This window comes from Glycine soja, chromosome 11, assembly GCF_004193775.1.
Source record: "Glycine soja cultivar W05 chromosome 11, ASM419377v2, whole genome shotgun sequence".
Taxonomy (NCBI): Eukaryota; Viridiplantae; Streptophyta; class Magnoliopsida; order Fabales; family Fabaceae; genus Glycine; species Glycine soja.
The window spans coordinates 47,904,137-47,919,821 of NC_041012.1; the positions used below are offsets into that span (position 1 = coordinate 47,904,137).

General features: G+C 31.8%; 3 protein-coding genes across 6 annotated transcripts; 1 reads left to right on the forward strand and 2 right to left on the reverse strand.

The window, feature by feature from the left end:
* The first annotated feature begins 519 nt into the window (after window positions 1–519).
* On the forward strand, window positions 520–5,188 carry LOC114375332 (histone-lysine N-methyltransferase ATXR2-like). 3 transcript variants are annotated; one of them, XR_003658751.1, is made up of 11 exons: window positions 520–689; window positions 967–1,052; window positions 1,142–1,476; window positions 2,468–2,579; window positions 2,695–2,726; window positions 3,950–4,037; window positions 4,130–4,178; window positions 4,289–4,343; window positions 4,591–4,646; window positions 4,727–4,796; window positions 4,924–5,188. XR_003658751.1 is itself a non-coding variant. In XM_028333107.1 (10 exons), exons 1-10 carry the CDS (start codon window positions 539–541, stop codon window positions 4,954–4,956), a joined length of 1,011 nt encoding a protein of 336 aa, XP_028188908.1. In that variant the 5' UTR covers window positions 520–538; the 3' UTR covers window positions 4,957–5,188. The 3 variants fall into 3 exon arrangements, 1 of the variants encoding a protein (XP_028188908.1); XR_003658750.1 differs by having other exon boundaries at window positions 4,591–4,796; XM_028333107.1 differs by lacking the exon at window positions 4,591–4,646.
* A 1,462-nt stretch (window positions 5,189–6,650) lies between these two features.
* Window positions 6,651–15,430, reverse strand: LOC114376500 (peroxidase 39-like). 2 transcript variants are annotated; one of them, XM_028334652.1, is made up of 5 exons: window positions 15,329–15,430; window positions 8,640–8,843; window positions 8,357–8,545; window positions 8,055–8,217; window positions 6,651–7,436 (listed from the first exon to the last, which is right to left on the reverse strand). In XM_028334652.1, exons 2-5 carry the CDS (start codon window positions 8,841–8,843, stop codon window positions 7,018–7,020), a joined length of 975 nt encoding a protein of 324 aa, XP_028190453.1. In that variant the 5' UTR covers window positions 15,329–15,430; the 3' UTR covers window positions 6,651–7,017. The 2 variants fall into 2 exon arrangements, with proteins under 2 accessions (XP_028190453.1, XP_028190451.1); XM_028334650.1 differs by lacking the exon at window positions 15,329–15,430 and having other exon boundaries at window positions 8,640–8,957.
* Window positions 13,533–15,431, reverse strand: LOC114376501 (peroxidase 3-like). Its single transcript, XM_028334653.1, has 4 exons — window positions 15,125–15,431; window positions 14,836–15,024; window positions 14,533–14,695; window positions 13,533–14,232 (listed from the first exon to the last, which is right to left on the reverse strand). Exons 1-4 carry the CDS (start codon window positions 15,326–15,328, stop codon window positions 13,814–13,816), a joined length of 975 nt encoding a protein of 324 aa, XP_028190454.1. The 5' UTR covers window positions 15,329–15,431; the 3' UTR covers window positions 13,533–13,813.
* Window positions 15,432–15,685: the final 254 nt, after the last annotated feature.

Below are 15,685 nucleotides of genomic sequence, written 5' to 3' on the forward strand. Positions count from 1 at the left end.
TACAAATAGGTTTTCAATTTAGTTCTTTACTCCTCAATCATCTTCAAGGCTGTTTCGGTTGTTATAATATTCCGAGATTGTCATGAATTTACTGTAAAATACACGAATCAAATCAAATTTAAAACAATTGTAAAGTATAAAATATAAAAATTTCAATGTTTCTAGTTCTTACGCATAATTTTTTCTTATTGACAAATATTAATTTGTTATAATATTAATTTTGTCAGCAAAAGAAAATAAGAAAATGGTAGTTCTCACGCATAATATATATTTTCAACATTATATAAATAAATATTTATTTTCAACATAAAAAAAGCTGGTATGATGACATTGAAAACGATCTCACACCCGTAAGAATTAAATTAAAATATTTTTCAATAATAATGAAAATTAAAGAAAGGATAAAGACTTTAAAAATCAGCATCATATTTATCCAATATTTTTAATTTAAGTCATTTAATTTATTAACAAAACAAAGTTAAATCACATGGGATGGACCAAAACATAGTACTACTACTAACTACCAATATGATTTCGTATGTTACCACCTGGGAATCTCACTCTCACACTCTTCCAACCTTCAATGGACTCCATTTGCCTATTGGCTTTTATTAAATTTATAATGCAACAAACGTATTCGTCGAAAGGTCCCCTTAAAAATCAATTCATAAGAGGATGGTCTGGAAAAGGTTTTTATTTTTTTATTTTCAATTTTAATAATTCTGTCATTTGTTTATGTTCCATAAAGCTGTTAAATTTATATATACTTCATTCAAATTGTTTCAAGAGTTTAATCTTTATACTCTAATTGCCTACTAACTACCTTTGGTATGACTTTCAAGAAAGTTATTCTAAAAGTCCTCTGTAACTCTTATTGTAGATTGAATGAGAATGTAAAAATCCTCTATTACTCTTCTTTTAATATGTATTATAGTATGTGTTTTTTCTGCAATTGGAGAACTGCAGGTTTATATGCAGACATGGACTTCAAAGAGGGGGAACTGGTTCTGAAGGACCCCATGCTTGTAGGAGCTCAACATCCCCTCAACAAGGTTTGTTTTTATTTTCACAGTTTTTGTTCTTGTGTAGCCATATTAAAAGCTTTCTGCTCCTTTCTCTTATATTCTACCTTGTTTCGCAGATTGATTGTTTGGTGTGTAGCTTCTGCTTTCGTTTTGTTGGTTCCATAGAACTTCAAATTGGAAGGAAGCTTTACATGCAACAACTGAGGGCCAACGAGAGTCATGGTTGTGATGTGGGAAGCTCTTCGAAACACTGCCATGAAATGGATTCTTCAGATGAAGAGGAGAGCACTCAGCAATGCACTTCTGGTAGTCCCAAAACTAAAGTTCCTCTCCCTGAAGATGTTGTGCAATCTTTAATGAATGGCCAATTGGTGTTGCCTTTCTCCGAGAAGTTCTCCTTGCCGCCAGCTGTTCCATGCCCTGGTGGATGTGGAGAAGCTTACTATTGCGGGTAAGGCTATGGTTGCCTGAAGAAAAAATAGATTATATATAATATTTTTATTTTGCCAATGTTTTCTGCCAAGGAACAGGAATAAATTTGTAGAACTGTAGAAGAGTAAAGCTAATTATAGGTTGAGAGTTTGACACTTTGCAACTTTGATTTTTGTGCATGTATTTAGGATTGTGTTAAAGTATAGAGTAAGCGCACTAAATTATGTACTTATTATCCCCTCAGTCCCTAATTATAAGACTCTATCAACTAATTTGCGCCCTTTAAGAAAAGTATTTAGTTTAATTAACCACATTAAATCTGTGTCAATTAATTGTGCTAGCATTCCAAAATTTTATCTTTTTCTTATCTTTTTATCCACTTTTCTCATTAATATTTGGACAAAGAATAATTAAGTAAGGATATGTGGAAAAAAAAAATAGTTAATACATTTAAAAATTAAAAAAGAATCTTATAAAAAGAAATAAACAAATTTTTAAAAAGGGTCGGGCGGAGGGAGTACTTGACACAATATGGTTTTTAGGCCAGAATTGAAGTACAAGACATAGACCACACTGGGTTTCCCCCTAACATGGAGTCTCCTTCTGCATTCAGCAATTAGTAAAACTACTAACTACCCCACGAATAACCACTCCCCAAGCTCCATACACATAAAGCATTACAGATCACACACTATCTGGCACACTATCTATAGGTGCCTAAATAACTGCATAAAAACATAAATGATACACAAAAATAATAACTCGGTTCTATAACTACCTAATGACAAATACTGCACAGACACTAACAATTCTGGCCTACTTTTTATCCCTTCTCACGTACACTTTCCAAGGTCTATTAGATTGAAAAAAGAAAAAGATAAAACTTTGTTTTTAACTGTAGCTTCCTGTGGTTATTGGGATAATGGGTATGTTCTTGAACTGTTGCACATCATTCTTTTGCGTTCAAAGTATGATGTAATCTCTTCTGATGACGTAGTCAATACCTGTAGCATGTCATGTGCAGAGGTGGATTGGGAATCCTCCCATTCTTTACTCTGTACTGGTGAGAGTTCTGATTCAGCTCGTAGAGAGGCACTCCTTAAATTCATCAAACATGCTAATGTAAGACTCCTTCCTTATGGGTGTGAATATTTCTTAACAATCCAAATGTGTTCTGAAGTCTGACCCTTTTGTTTCATTTCTTGCTGATTTATCCTTCTTTTCTTTTTTCTCCCAGAAACAAATGATATATTCCTCCTTGCTGCAAAGGTAAGGTTTAATTTTTCTGAGTTTCATGTCTATCGAATGCTGCTTGAAGAATGCACATGCATGTGTATACTGTTTATGCATGTATATCTGATAACATCACCTGGTATTGTCATCATTAGAGTTCAATAAAGATTACTCTGAAGTAAATGCTGACACATCAAGCAAATCAATTAGAAAAAAAATCTGGTGAATATTTTGCTTTCATAACATAAGAGATTGCTTCTTTCTCAAATTTTTATGGTCCTTTTATCTAATTATTTTACATCTCGCTTTTTATTCTATCTAAGCTAGCCTTTAATTTGACATTAGACATAGACATGGGTGTATTAATAGATGCTCAACTTATTAAATAAGCTATTTTCATTAGTCTTGCATAAATCATCTTTATTAGATTTGTCTGACATGGAGGCCTGGTTGAATTTTGTGACTAGGCCATTTCTTCTACCATGTTAAAGTACCGCAAGTTAAAAGCAGTCAGTCTTGAAAAGCAAATGAAACATGATATATCCTGTGTTTCGAACCACTGTAACTTATCTATTCTTTTGGAAGCTTGGAAGCCCATATTGATGGGACACAAGAGAAGGTAGTTAGTTACTAACTTTACCTGCTACATGAGGCCTTAATACAGAGAGCTAATGGTGAGGAAATTTTTGAGGAAAAGTATTTAATAAATTTGCATGATTCCAGGAATACACTGCACCATGGTTTCAAGTAATTTAGGTTTTTAAAATATTTGTGATATATATGTTACAACTCATGTTCTTCTGTTGCAGGGTTGTTGAAATTGGATAATTTTCATTGGGTCTGAGAAAATGCAAGATATATATGTTTTGGTCTTATCGTTTTTCTTTTCTGTTCTCTTGTTAAATTATCCATTTAATCAAACTGTTTAGAGAGTGAAAGATGTCCTTTTCTATAAGACTTCTAACTATAAAAGCAGCATTTATTTTTTCTTTTTTGTTAAAATATTAAACTTTTATTTGCATTGTTTCATGTAATCATAGTTCCCATTCCATCAAGATACTTTGTAAAACTGATCAAATAAAATATCAACTTCATTGCTCAAATTTCAAAAGAATAATTTAATCTAGTTTTGTTATCATTCAAATATGCTACTTTGGTGGAAAGGGAATACTATGATCTTCTTGTTCCGTTTGATGTTAAACATTGTAGTATGATTTTATTTGAACTATGTAAGATGAGTCACTACAAAGTATTTGTAGGTGGTGGGACTGTATTGCTTTGCCAGACGATGTTGATTCTTCTGATGAAGCTTCATTCAGGCTGCAAATAAAAATGTTGGCATTTGAGGTGAGATTCTTCAGAATGCATAGAAGGAAATGTTATATTCACTGTTTTAATATGGTATTCCTAATTTTATACTTATTGATTTGGTGTTTCAGTCTCTCCAACTTCTTAAAAAAGCCATATTTGACAAGGAATGTGAGTCATGTATCCTTGCAGATGCTGATTTTGTGATGTTCATTATGTGGATTCCCAGTGCACTGTCATAATTTTCTCTGAAACTTCAGCTCTAAATCCTTATCCTTGACACTTCCCAGTATTCTCCCTTGAAATCTATGGAAATATCATCGGCATATTTGAGCTGAATAATCTGTAAGGGCTTACTGTATGGGGTTTTGTTTTTGTTCTATTCCTCCTAGCAATATGTTGTCTTGTTTGCTCCCATTAAAATAATGCTTTACAATATAGGTATAACCATTGAATTAAACTGGCACTAGAAGTCTAGAATTATAATTTAAATTTTAGATCATACAGATATATATATATATATATATATATATATATATATATATATATATATATATATCATGAGTTTATATTGCCAGTGATTTGGTTGTAGCTTCTCCTGTGGAGGATTACTTCTTATACATTGATGATCTGACATATCCTAATAAGGTTAGACTTTGGTCCGCCCTGCTTTATGACATTTTCTCAAAAAGAATAAGTTGTTTTTACTTTTCTGACATTAATGGCAGGAAGAAGCTGAGAAAATTACGCAACCAATTCTGGATGCTCTTGGTGAAGAGTATTCTATTTATTGCAAAGGTACTAATTTTTATTAAAATACTTACTAATTTACTATAATAACTTCTAGGATATATCCCCATTCTTTTAAATCATTATTTCTAAATGTTGAGAGATAAATCAATTTAGTTGTTGAATTTTATTTTAGGAACTGCATTTTTTCCTTTGCAAAGCTGCTTGAACCATTCCTGTTGTCGTAATGCCAGGGCTTTCAAAAGAGATAGGGAATGTGGGGGTAAAACTAACTTAATTTTATCTACTATTTGATTTGGTTTGAGTTTATCATTTACTTGACTTCATTTGATGCCGAAGATTATTATTAGATTAACATTCATGTTTCTATTTTAGCATGAAAATGAAAATGACAATTCCTTTTATCCATGTGGCTTCCAGTGCCATGTGCGTCAACAAGATCCCCTAAGCCTTTGATGGGTTGAAGTTCACCTTTTGTGCTTGCTTTGATAGTTAAACATGTGGCTTCCATGTGGCTTTTTTAAAAAAAATTAAAAATCAACAAACTTTTTATTATAATTTGTAATTTGATATCATTATATATATTAATAGACATTCATATTTTATTATGAAAAATTTATTAAAAAAATAATTAAATAAATAATGTTTGATTAAACAGAAATAATGATTTTCTTATCGTTTTACAGTAAAAAAATTTCTTTTTTTTTCCTGTGTTGATAACATTTATAGTAAAAAAAAGTTATTAAAAAATAATTAAATAAATAGTGTTTGATTAAACAGAAATAATAATTTTCTTATCGTTTTATAGTAAAAAAAAAAATTTCTCATGTGTTGATAGCATCTATTCAAGAGTTAACAATTAAAGAATTGAATTTTTTTTTTTGTAGTTGAATCAAAGTAAGAAGAATTCGCCAATACAATAAAAAATCACTTCCATTGGTAATATTTTATGCATGTCTCAACCGTTAATAAAACTTAAAAATTATATGACGGAAACAAACACTTACTGGTGTGACATAACTCTCTCAAAATTTTGTCGCAATCATTATAAATTTTTCAAAATTATAATAATTAGTCAAAGTCTTTTGTTAACGTCTGGATATATTTGTCATACTTTATACACTTCCGGGGACTAAATTTTGCATTTTCATCTTTCGGGGACGTATTTGTGCGGAGTGAGAAGACGAAAAGTCAAAAAAATATTATATGACAAATATGTCATTATGTTGACAATTAGATATGACTACGTTAATCATCATTTCAATGACAAATTTGTCCATCTATGCCACATAAATTATTTTATCAACGATGACGAATAAAAATTAACGGCCGACTATATTTATCACACTTTTTACACTTTCAGAAATTAAATTTTATACTTTTATGTTTCATGAACGCATCAATTACTCTTTCAAGTTTAAAAGTATCTATTTAGCCTAAGTTAAATGCAGAAGCCGTCTTTGTCTCTCTCCAAAGTTAAATTTTCATACACCAATTTTTATTTTTATTTTCAGTATACATAGGCTACAACGAGGATCGAACAAATAACTTCATATGTAGAAGTTTGGTCCCATTTTACCGTTTCATATAAATTAATTAGAATTTTTCTGTTTACTTTTAAAAAGCTAAGTGTTAAATATGCCCAAGTTTCTTTTTCGGTGAATAATATTTGGAGGACTTATATTCATCTCACTTTAAAGAAATGGGTGAACATGAGAACATCCGAGATGTACTCCTTAAGGTTAATATACCAAATTCTAGAGATCTTTGGCTTAACTCTTTGGCTTCTGTGTACTTAAAAGTAGATGATTGAATAATTAATTCAATATAAAAAAATATTGATTAGATTTTACATAAAAGTTAAAAGACATAAAATAAATAAATAAGAAAGGCACATGATTGTGTGAGAGGAAAAATGCATTAAATTGAGAATAACAATGAAAAAGTACATCAATACAAAAAAAAAAAAAGACTAAACATACATTAACTCTGCTGTTGGTAGCACAAGAAATTCTGCTGCTTATTGCAAGAGCATGATCTACCAGCAAAGTTGGAAATAAGAATAACAATGGAACCTACTTATTCCAACACACATACAACAACCATGCCATAAGGGGTCTTTTATAAGTAGACAGACACCACATGGCATAGCATAACTAATCAAAAAACATTGGCATAGCATAACTAATCAAAAAACATTGGCATAGCATAAATAATCAAACCCAAAAAATAAAAGATACAAGATTCATCCATGAACAAGACAAGATTCTTAGCTATTTACGAATGCACAATGCTTCCTGATCTCTCCCTCTGTCCCTGTCTTCACATTAATTCTTCCCATTTTCTCTATGGAGGTTGCAAACTCAGCAGAGAAATTTTCAACTGTCCCTTCAAGCAATTGGATGATTTGAGACTTTGTAACTGAGTTAGTCAACAATGCAGCATCTGATTCAAATAGACCCCTTCTCTTAATAACGTGACTATAGTAGCTAAGATCAAATGTCTTGCGACTTCCAGGGTCCATCTCAATTTTTGTGGTGTTCAATTTACTGAGGTCCTTGCACTTGAAGGCTTTCAGATTTGCAGCATATTCACTGTCTAGTGAAGGGTCTTGATCACCCTTGCCAGTGAAATTGAACAAGCGGTTTGATAATGATGAACAATGAGCTATACCAATTGTGTGAGCACCTGAAACAATTTGAACTCTTGCTCATTACTAGCACAAGAACAATTCATAATTCACACCAATTTATTGGTTTTTATAGAGGCGCAAAATTCAGATACTAACAACGTTTTAATCTTAAAAACAAATTGACGAGTCTGAATGATAAGAACAAGACCCTCATTTTTATCTTTATCTAAACAGCATTCTAAAGCTTTGAAAGATAATTAACTAATTCCTAAAAACAAATTTATCCATTTCAAACTCCAAATATTTAGGTATATTTTCAATCAGGATTACATATGTTTTTAGTTATTTAAATTTAGGATAAATCTGTTTTCTGTCCTCCAAATATAAAATTAAGCTTTTGTCCATATTACTTGAAAAAAAAATTGTTTTAGTCCCTATGCTCAAAATGGAAAATCAAAGTGAGTTGTCATGTAAACAAGTTATAATTTGTTGGCTACATCATAAGCAACGTTTATGCAGAGACACTAAAACAGATATTCTTCAAATTACATGAAGTAAAAAGATCAATTTTAAACTTACGAAGACCAAAAGTAAACTTGTTCCAAAATTGAGGGACTAAAAAACGTGTTAGTCTTTCAACAATAATGCTTAGGAATTTGTTTCATAAATGATACCAGAGAGCAGGACCAAGTCCTTCAAATCAAGTCCTTGGTTGGCAAAGAGTGTCTGTAGCGTAGTGATGTTGTCAAATGGAGCAGGAATGTTATTTCTGGCTTCCACCAAGTTAGAGATGACCCCATCCCTTCGACCTGTTGGAACTTTCCAATAGGGTCCACCCTGAACACCAATGTCAGTAATGGCATAAACCAGCAAATGGGTCATCTTGTTCTCAAAAAGAAAGTGCAAAGATAATAAAGGTGAAGCAGAAGTTGTGCTTATACTCTTAAGATTTTCCTGATAGCAATTGAGTACTTACTGTGGCTACAATAGTGTCTCTGGCAGCCAAAGTGAGGATATCAGCACAAGAGACCACACCAGGGCATTCAGCTTCAACAAGGCTCTTTATTCTGTCAATGAAGTCAAAGCCTCTTACTGTGAGATTTGGAGGAGCATTCTTCTCAGCCTGATTGGTTGTTGAGTTCAGAAGGACTGATCCATCACATCCCTGAAATACTTCATCTTAGTTAGTTCTTTAATCTAACATATATGGTACTTGTTAAGTAAAAAATGAAAGAAAATTATAGGCTTGAACCACATACCCTTACAAAACAATCATGGAAATGCATTCTTATCAATGCAGCTGCTAGTGATGGAGCATTGTGGATATGCTCATGAACAAATTTCAAAATGATTTTCTCAGCTTTTGGGCAGCTCTGGGCATAAAAACCAAGCTGAAGTTGGGCATGAGTTGATGCAATCAATGCCAAGAGGCAAAGACTCAAAAACCTCAAGTTGCTTCCCATTTTCATGTAGCTGGCAGAAATCCTAGAAGCTTGAGTGACTATATATTACGAATAATAAACACTCAGATGCTTCTTGAAAGAGGCAATTCCATTTCTCTTTGCTGTTTCCACAACACTGATCAGTGATATATAGTCCTTAAGTTAAGCTACAAGACACATCACAAATCATACAGATGGTCCATGCAGCTAACTAACATGTGCGATAAGGTGATGCTACATGCTACTTTATTATCCATTTGCATGTAATAATTGTATCTAGTCTCTAATAAAAAAATGATTAGTTGGCTGCTGTGACCTTATATGGACAAATTAATATATAGCGAGTTCAAAATAGTTGAATTTCTGAATCCTTCAGTACACATCAATAGATTTTACATTTTAGTACTGAATTTACGAGATACTGGATGTTGATACGTTCTTCAAGCATAGGATACTATACAAAATCTCCCTCTTTGTATCATATTTTTGTAGCTTTAATCTGCTTGTATAGATACTAGTACCATTTTAAACAAGAGTTTAGTTTACGTAAGATATTTTTATGTCAACATGTAATAGAAATATTTACCTTGCATTGTGTAAAAATATTTTATAGTAACAATGTATATACATTAAATACTTTAAACAGTATGCGGCGGCTTAACATATATAACAAGTAATCCTTGAATATCTCGCAATTCAAAAATATAATGTAGTCTCAACAGGGAATTTAAGAATAAAAAATTGGCTTACCTGCTCCTTTACTGTGAATCCATTACTATAATCGCTATGCACATTGAGGCAGCGATATTTGACAAGGAATATGAGTCATGTATCCCTACAGGGCTGGTTTTGTGATGTAACTCATTGTGTCTGCTCAATGATACAGTGTCATCATTTTCTTTGAGACTGAAACTTTAGCTGTAAAGTATAAATCCTTGACACTTTCCGGTATTAGCTCCCTTGAAATCTATGGACATATATCATCGGCATGTTTTTATAATATTAAGAGCTTACTGTATGTAGCTAATTTGTTTTTGTTCAATTCTTCCTAGCCATATGTGATGCCTTGTTTGCTTCCATTAAAACAATGCTTGAATATTACAATTTATAGGTATAGCCATTGAATATATAAAAAAAAGGTATAGCCATTGAAGTAAACTGAGCATTAAAATTATAATTTAAATTTGGTTAAATTACTCAGTAGTGTATTTATAAAAAAGAGTATACTATTTTTTTCTTTGAATCTTGATAATTAATATCCTTTTGACACAATATATTTTTCTTCATTTGAATTGATAATGAATTATTTTTATTTCTTATTCAATTTATGCCACTGGCACCTACTAATTAGTAATCAAATTAACCGAAATTAGATCTGTCAGTATCATTCTGACTAAGATTTTTTCTTTTTTTATCTATACAAGTTAAAATTTTAGGTATGAACTATTTGAGAATTTTCAAATAGGTGTTTATACTCTGTTTTTTTTTTCTTCAATTGGGTCCTTAATGGTAGCTGGAGACAAGAGATTTTTATGAGAAAACTTAAGGAACTTATGCTTGAACTTCTACAAATAAAAGCACATTAACAACCATTTGATCCCATCAAAGTTTGCATTGAATCCCTTATGCACTAATGAATGCAAACAAATATCATGCTTTTCTATTAAAAAAAGGTTGGAAAGCCTATTGACCTAATTTTTATTATGAATAAAAAAATAAATTAAAATATGTTTTGAATTCTTATAAATATCAAAATATTTAAAATGTTTGAAATTTATCCAATTAAAATTTTGACTTTTTTTCATTCTCATAAAATTGAAATGTAATTTTTTGGCTTAAATATCAGTTCGAATAAATTCAAATTCAAACTTATGTATCATTATTTCATTGTTGATCCTGTGCATTAACAACTGTCACAAAATACATACAAACTCCACAAATTAATAAACCCTTATTTCCAAACCTTCTTCATCCATAGCCTCACCACGGCACGATCTCCCTCTGGCCCAAATCCACCACCTACCAACTCACTCCGGCACGACCCCAACCACGCCGCCACGACCAGCTACCGCGGATTCAGATCCATACCTCACTTAGCAACTCAATTCGTTCAAGAGTTGGAACTAACTTTCCGTACATAACCAAGCAACTTCCTGTTGTGCATCATATTTGGCACCATATGTAGTTGCTTTTATACCCAAGGTAGAATCAAGTGCAATAGAGCTGCCAAAAGATACAAAAGATTTACATGCAATGACAACACAGCTCATTGTTTACATCAAGATACGGCCTAGTTACCGTTTTTCCTTTGTTTAGCCCTAAAACATTAATCTTTATGAACACACGATTGTATCTTATCCGGTTCTCCATTAACAATAACATTCATATTACCTTTCCGGAAACTTAATGTCGTCTTACCTCCCTTGAAGGTGATATTTTTAGCATATGTTCAGAGAGTAGGAGTTATAATAAAATTATTAGCTTCTGCATTTGGTTCTTGGTGGATGAGAGGTTCATATTTGTGGCAATTTTTTTTATTCAGACGGTATTTAATCCAGGAAAATCATATTTTAAAATTTAAATTAAAAATTGTAAGTTTAGATTTGTTCTAATTTATGTCTGGATTAAACAATAACATATTTCAATTTTGTGGAAACAGAAAAGCTATTCAAAATTTCAGAGGAACAAATTTTAAACATTTTAATATTTATAAAAACAAAAAATATATTTTAACCAAAAAAAAAATAAGTATACAGGCATTTTCAACCCATTTCAGTAGAAAGGAAGAGTAGGCGCTCTATTAAGTAACATGGGATTTCCCTGCATAACATGTTGAAGTGTTTCCTATACAATGATTCTTTTTCTTGAATTTTACTCTTAGAAATTTCTATCCTAGAATTAAAATATTTTTGAATTAGACCACGAATTAGAAATTAATGGAACAGTTCTATTGCTATTTTGCAGTGCAATCCAAAAACAAGGTTGATTTCTGGGACGTGATCTAGCTTGTTTTCCTGCCAACAGGCGTGCTTGGTTTCCGGTTTCCCGTTTCCCGTTCTCTCTTTGTCTAAGGCTAAGAATATGGTTATTTTCAAATCTATTTAAAAGAAATTTAATCGAGTCTCTAAGATTTTGTGGTAGTTTCAAGCTATCTTAAACTAACTAAAGGGACTTATTTTTTAGTTTAGGGTTCTAATTTTTTAAAGGCGTTTAGGGTTCTAATTTAAAAATAAAAATAGTTTAAGAGCATATACTTAAAATTTTCCAAATAGTTTAATTTATTGAGCAATTAAACCTTTAAATTTTAGATCATATTGATATATATTAATCATGAGTTTATATTGTTAGTGGTTTGGTTGTAGCTTCCCCTGTTGAATTAAGTTCTCTAGCTAATAAGTCCTAACTTACTTTTGTACTGTCAAAAAAAAAAAAAAAAAACTTACTTTTAGCAGAAAGAAATATAGATAATTGTTCACAATTTTTTTGAACAAATCATGTCTCGATCACAAGGCTAAACAATGATTTTTTTTTTTCACTGGCTTCTCCTGCATTTGCTTCAGTAATAGGGACCAAGGGAATAAAACCATGGCTTATATTGACATAGAATTTCTATGGCTGACTAGCTGAGAAAATCTACTTCACGTTACTTCAACTGTCATTGTCTATCAATATCACCGTCTATATTATATATTACTAAAACTTGCAGTTACTATTTGTTATCTTCTCACAAAATAGATACTTTACCTTATAACGAACCTTCAATTAGTCGAATTAATTATATCATTTATAAAAATATAAAACAAAATTCGCAATCGATTCAACGTATGTTCTGTATTTTTGTTGTATAATTATACAAAAATAAAGATGGCTGATTGTTAATGAAGAATATTATGTAAACACGGATTATCTGAATATTACTTTAACTAATTATGACTTAAACTAATCGAGAAGCTAATTCCTTTGACTATAACTCTTTAGCTGGGGTTAATATATCTAATTCTAAACCTTTAGCTTATCTATTTGGCTTTTGTCTACTTAAAAGCAGGTCTGTTCCTGGTGTAAAACGAAATTTTTAATATCGAAACTTAAAGGTAATTAAAACTAAGATCGTGATGTAAAAAGAAAAATTAAAAACAATTTACAAAGTGGGAGTTTTTAAAAATAAAAAATAAGTGTTAAATAATGATAAATTATCATTATTTTAAAAAATGTATTAAAAATCTTCACGTTTAAAAATAGAAATTCAAATGTATAATACATGAATAGTTAATTATAATTATATAAAAGTAATGTTAGCATGGTTACCAAAAAAAAATAATATAAAAGCAATGTTCGCACATCCCTTTGCTTTTATCTTAAATTTAACACTGCACCTACACCCAGTATGTGAAACAATTATTGGTCAACAAAGTTTGTTGTTCAATTAACAAAGTTTTTCTTTTTTTCTTAAAAAACATATTAGTTCATTCCCAAGTGATAGACTTGATCAATAATCAATTTATCAATAACCAAGTAAAATTTCTGATCTAGAAGAAATATATTTATAGAACACGACCTCACAAGTACCACTTTGCCTATAATGGATTGTGTTGTTTTTGCCTTGAATATTTCATTCACATTCTCTGTTAGTTTAAAATAAATGAACAAACATTTAGCTTCAATTAAACCAAAAAGGGAATTAAATTGAGAATAGCAGTGAAAAAGTACATAAAAAAAAAAAGACTAGACATAAATTAACTCAGCTGTGGGTAGCACAAAAAATTCTGGTTCTTATTACAAGAGCATGATCTACCAGCAAAGTTGGAAATATGAATAACAATAGAGCCCACTTATTCCAACACACATACAACAACCATACCATATAGGATCACACGTATGTAGACAGAGACCACATGGCATAGCATAACTAATCAAAAAACATGGCATAGCATAAATAATCAAACCCCAAAAAATAAATGATACAAGATTCATCCATGAACAAGACAAGATTCTTAGCTATTTATAAATGCACAATGCTTCCTGATCTCTCCTTCTGTCCCTGTCTTCACATTAATTCTTCCCATTTTCTCGATGGAGGTTGCAAACTCAGCAAAGAAATTTTCAACTGACCCTTCAAGCAATTGGATGATTTGTGCCTTTGTAACTGAGTTAGTCAATAATGCAGCATCTGACTCAAATAGACCCCTTCTCTTAATAACGTGACTATAGTAGCTAAGATCAAATGTCTTGCGACTTCCAGGGTCCATCTCAATTTTTGTGGTGTTCAACTTGTTGAGGTCTGTGCACTTGAATGCTTTCAAATTTGCAGCATATTCACTATCTAGTGACGGGTCTTGATCACCCTTGCCAGTGAAATTGAACAACCGGTTTGATAATGATGAGCAATGAGCGATACCAATTGTGTGAGCACCTGAAACAATTTGAACTCTTGCTCATTACAAGCCCAAGAACAACGTATAATTCATGCCAATTTGTTGGTTTTATTTTTTCAAATGAAATAATGTAATGCAAAATTCAAAATATAACACATCTTAACCTTGAAATTAAACAAACAGATAGTGTCCTAAAGTCTAAATAATAAGAATTATCAAATCAATATCCTGAAAATTTGAAATGTAGTTAATAAATTCCTAAAAAATAAATTATTCATGTTGAAATTGCAGATATTTAGACATATTTCCAACTCGAGAAATTGTTTGATAAATGGTACCAGAGAGCAGGACCAAGTCCTTTAAATCAAGTCCTTGGTTAGCAAAGAGTGTTTGTAGGGTGGTAAAGTTGGAAGATGGAGCAGGAATGTTATTTCTGGCTTCCGTCAAGTTAGAGACGACCCCATCCCTTCGACCAGTTGGAACTTTCCAAAAAGGTCCACCCTGAAAGCCAATGTCAGTAATGGCATAAACCAGCAAATGGGTCATTCTTGTTCTCAAAAAGAAAGTGTAAAGATAATAAAGGTGAAGCAGAAGTTGTACTTATACTCTTAAGATTTTCCTGATAGCAATTGAGTACTTACTGTGGCTACAATAGTGTCTCTGGCAGCCAAAGTGAGGATATCAGCACAAGAGACCACACCAGGGCATTCAGCTTCAACAAGGCTCTTTATTCTGTCAATGAAGTCAAAGCCTCTTACTGTGAGATTTGGAGGAGCATTCTTCTCAGCCTGATTGGTTGTTGAGTTCAGAAGGACTGATGCATCACATCCCTGAAATGCTTCATCTTAGTTAGCTCCTTAACCTTAATCTAACAATAACATTGTACTTGTTAAGTAAAAATGAAAGAAGCTTAAAGATTGAAGCACACACCCTTACAAAACAGTCATGAAAGTGCATTCTTATTAATGCAGCTGCTAGTGATGGAGCATTGTGGATATGGTCATGAACAAATTTCAAAACAATTTGCTCTGCTTTTGGGCAACTGTTAGCATAAAAACCAAGCTGAAGTTGAGCATGAGTTGATGCAATCAATGCCAAGAGGCAAAGACTCAAAAACCTCAAGTTGCTTCCCATTTTGATGCAGCAGGCAGAAATCCTAGAAGCTTGAGTGACTATATATAAATATAGTACAAAATAGTAAACACTCAGATGCTTCTTGAAAGAGGCAATTTCATTTCTCTTCGCTGTTTCCACAACAGTAGTCAGTGATTTATAGTCCTAAGGTTGAGCTACAAGTAACATGACAAATCATACTGATGGTCCATGCCGCCAACTAACATGTGCGATAAGGTGATGCTGTACTTTCTGCTTTACCATCCATTTGCATGTAATAATTGTATCTAGTATAATAAAAAAAACAATTAGTTGGCAGTGCCCTTATAGGACAAATATAGTGAGTTCAAAATAGTTGAATTTCTGAATGCTTTAGCA

What these genes read in the sequence shown, in the direction of transcription:
- LOC114375332 (XM_028333107.1), top strand. Translation starts at nt 539, where the DNA reads ATGTTACCACCTGGGAATCTCACTCTCACACTCTTCCAACCTTCAATG. An exon ending in AAGAGGATGGTCTGGAAAAG is followed by an intron (nt 690 to 966) that starts GTTTTTATTTTT and finishes GGAGAACTGCAG; the next exon opens with GTTTATATGCAGACATGGAC. An exon ending in GGAGAAGCTTACTATTGCGG is followed by an intron (nt 1,477 to 2,467) that starts GTAAGGCTATGG and finishes CAATACCTGTAG; the next exon opens with CATGTCATGTGCAGAGGTGG.
- LOC114376500 (XM_028334650.1), bottom strand. Translation starts at nt 8,849, where the DNA reads ATGAAAATGGGAAGCAACTTGAGGTTTTTGAGTCTTTGCCTCTTGGCA. An exon ending in TCCATGATTGTTTTGTAAGG is followed by an intron (nt 8,546 to 8,639) that starts GTATGTGGTTCA and finishes GAAGTATTTCAG; the next exon opens with GGATGTGATGGATCAGTCCT. An exon ending in GAGACACTATTGTAGCCACA is followed by an intron (nt 8,218 to 8,356) that starts GTAAGTACTCAA and finishes ATTGGTGTTCAG; the next exon opens with GGTGGACCCTATTGGAAAGT.
- LOC114376501 (XM_028334653.1), bottom strand. Translation starts at nt 15,328, where the DNA reads ATGGGAAGCAACTTGAGGTTTTTGAGTCTTTGCCTCTTGGCATTGATT. An exon ending in TTCATGACTGTTTTGTAAGG is followed by an intron (nt 15,025 to 15,124) that starts GTGTGTGCTTCA and finishes GAAGCATTTCAG; the next exon opens with GGATGTGATGCATCAGTCCT. An exon ending in GAGACACTATTGTAGCCACA is followed by an intron (nt 14,696 to 14,835) that starts GTAAGTACTCAA and finishes ATTGGCTTTCAG; the next exon opens with GGTGGACCTTTTTGGAAAGT.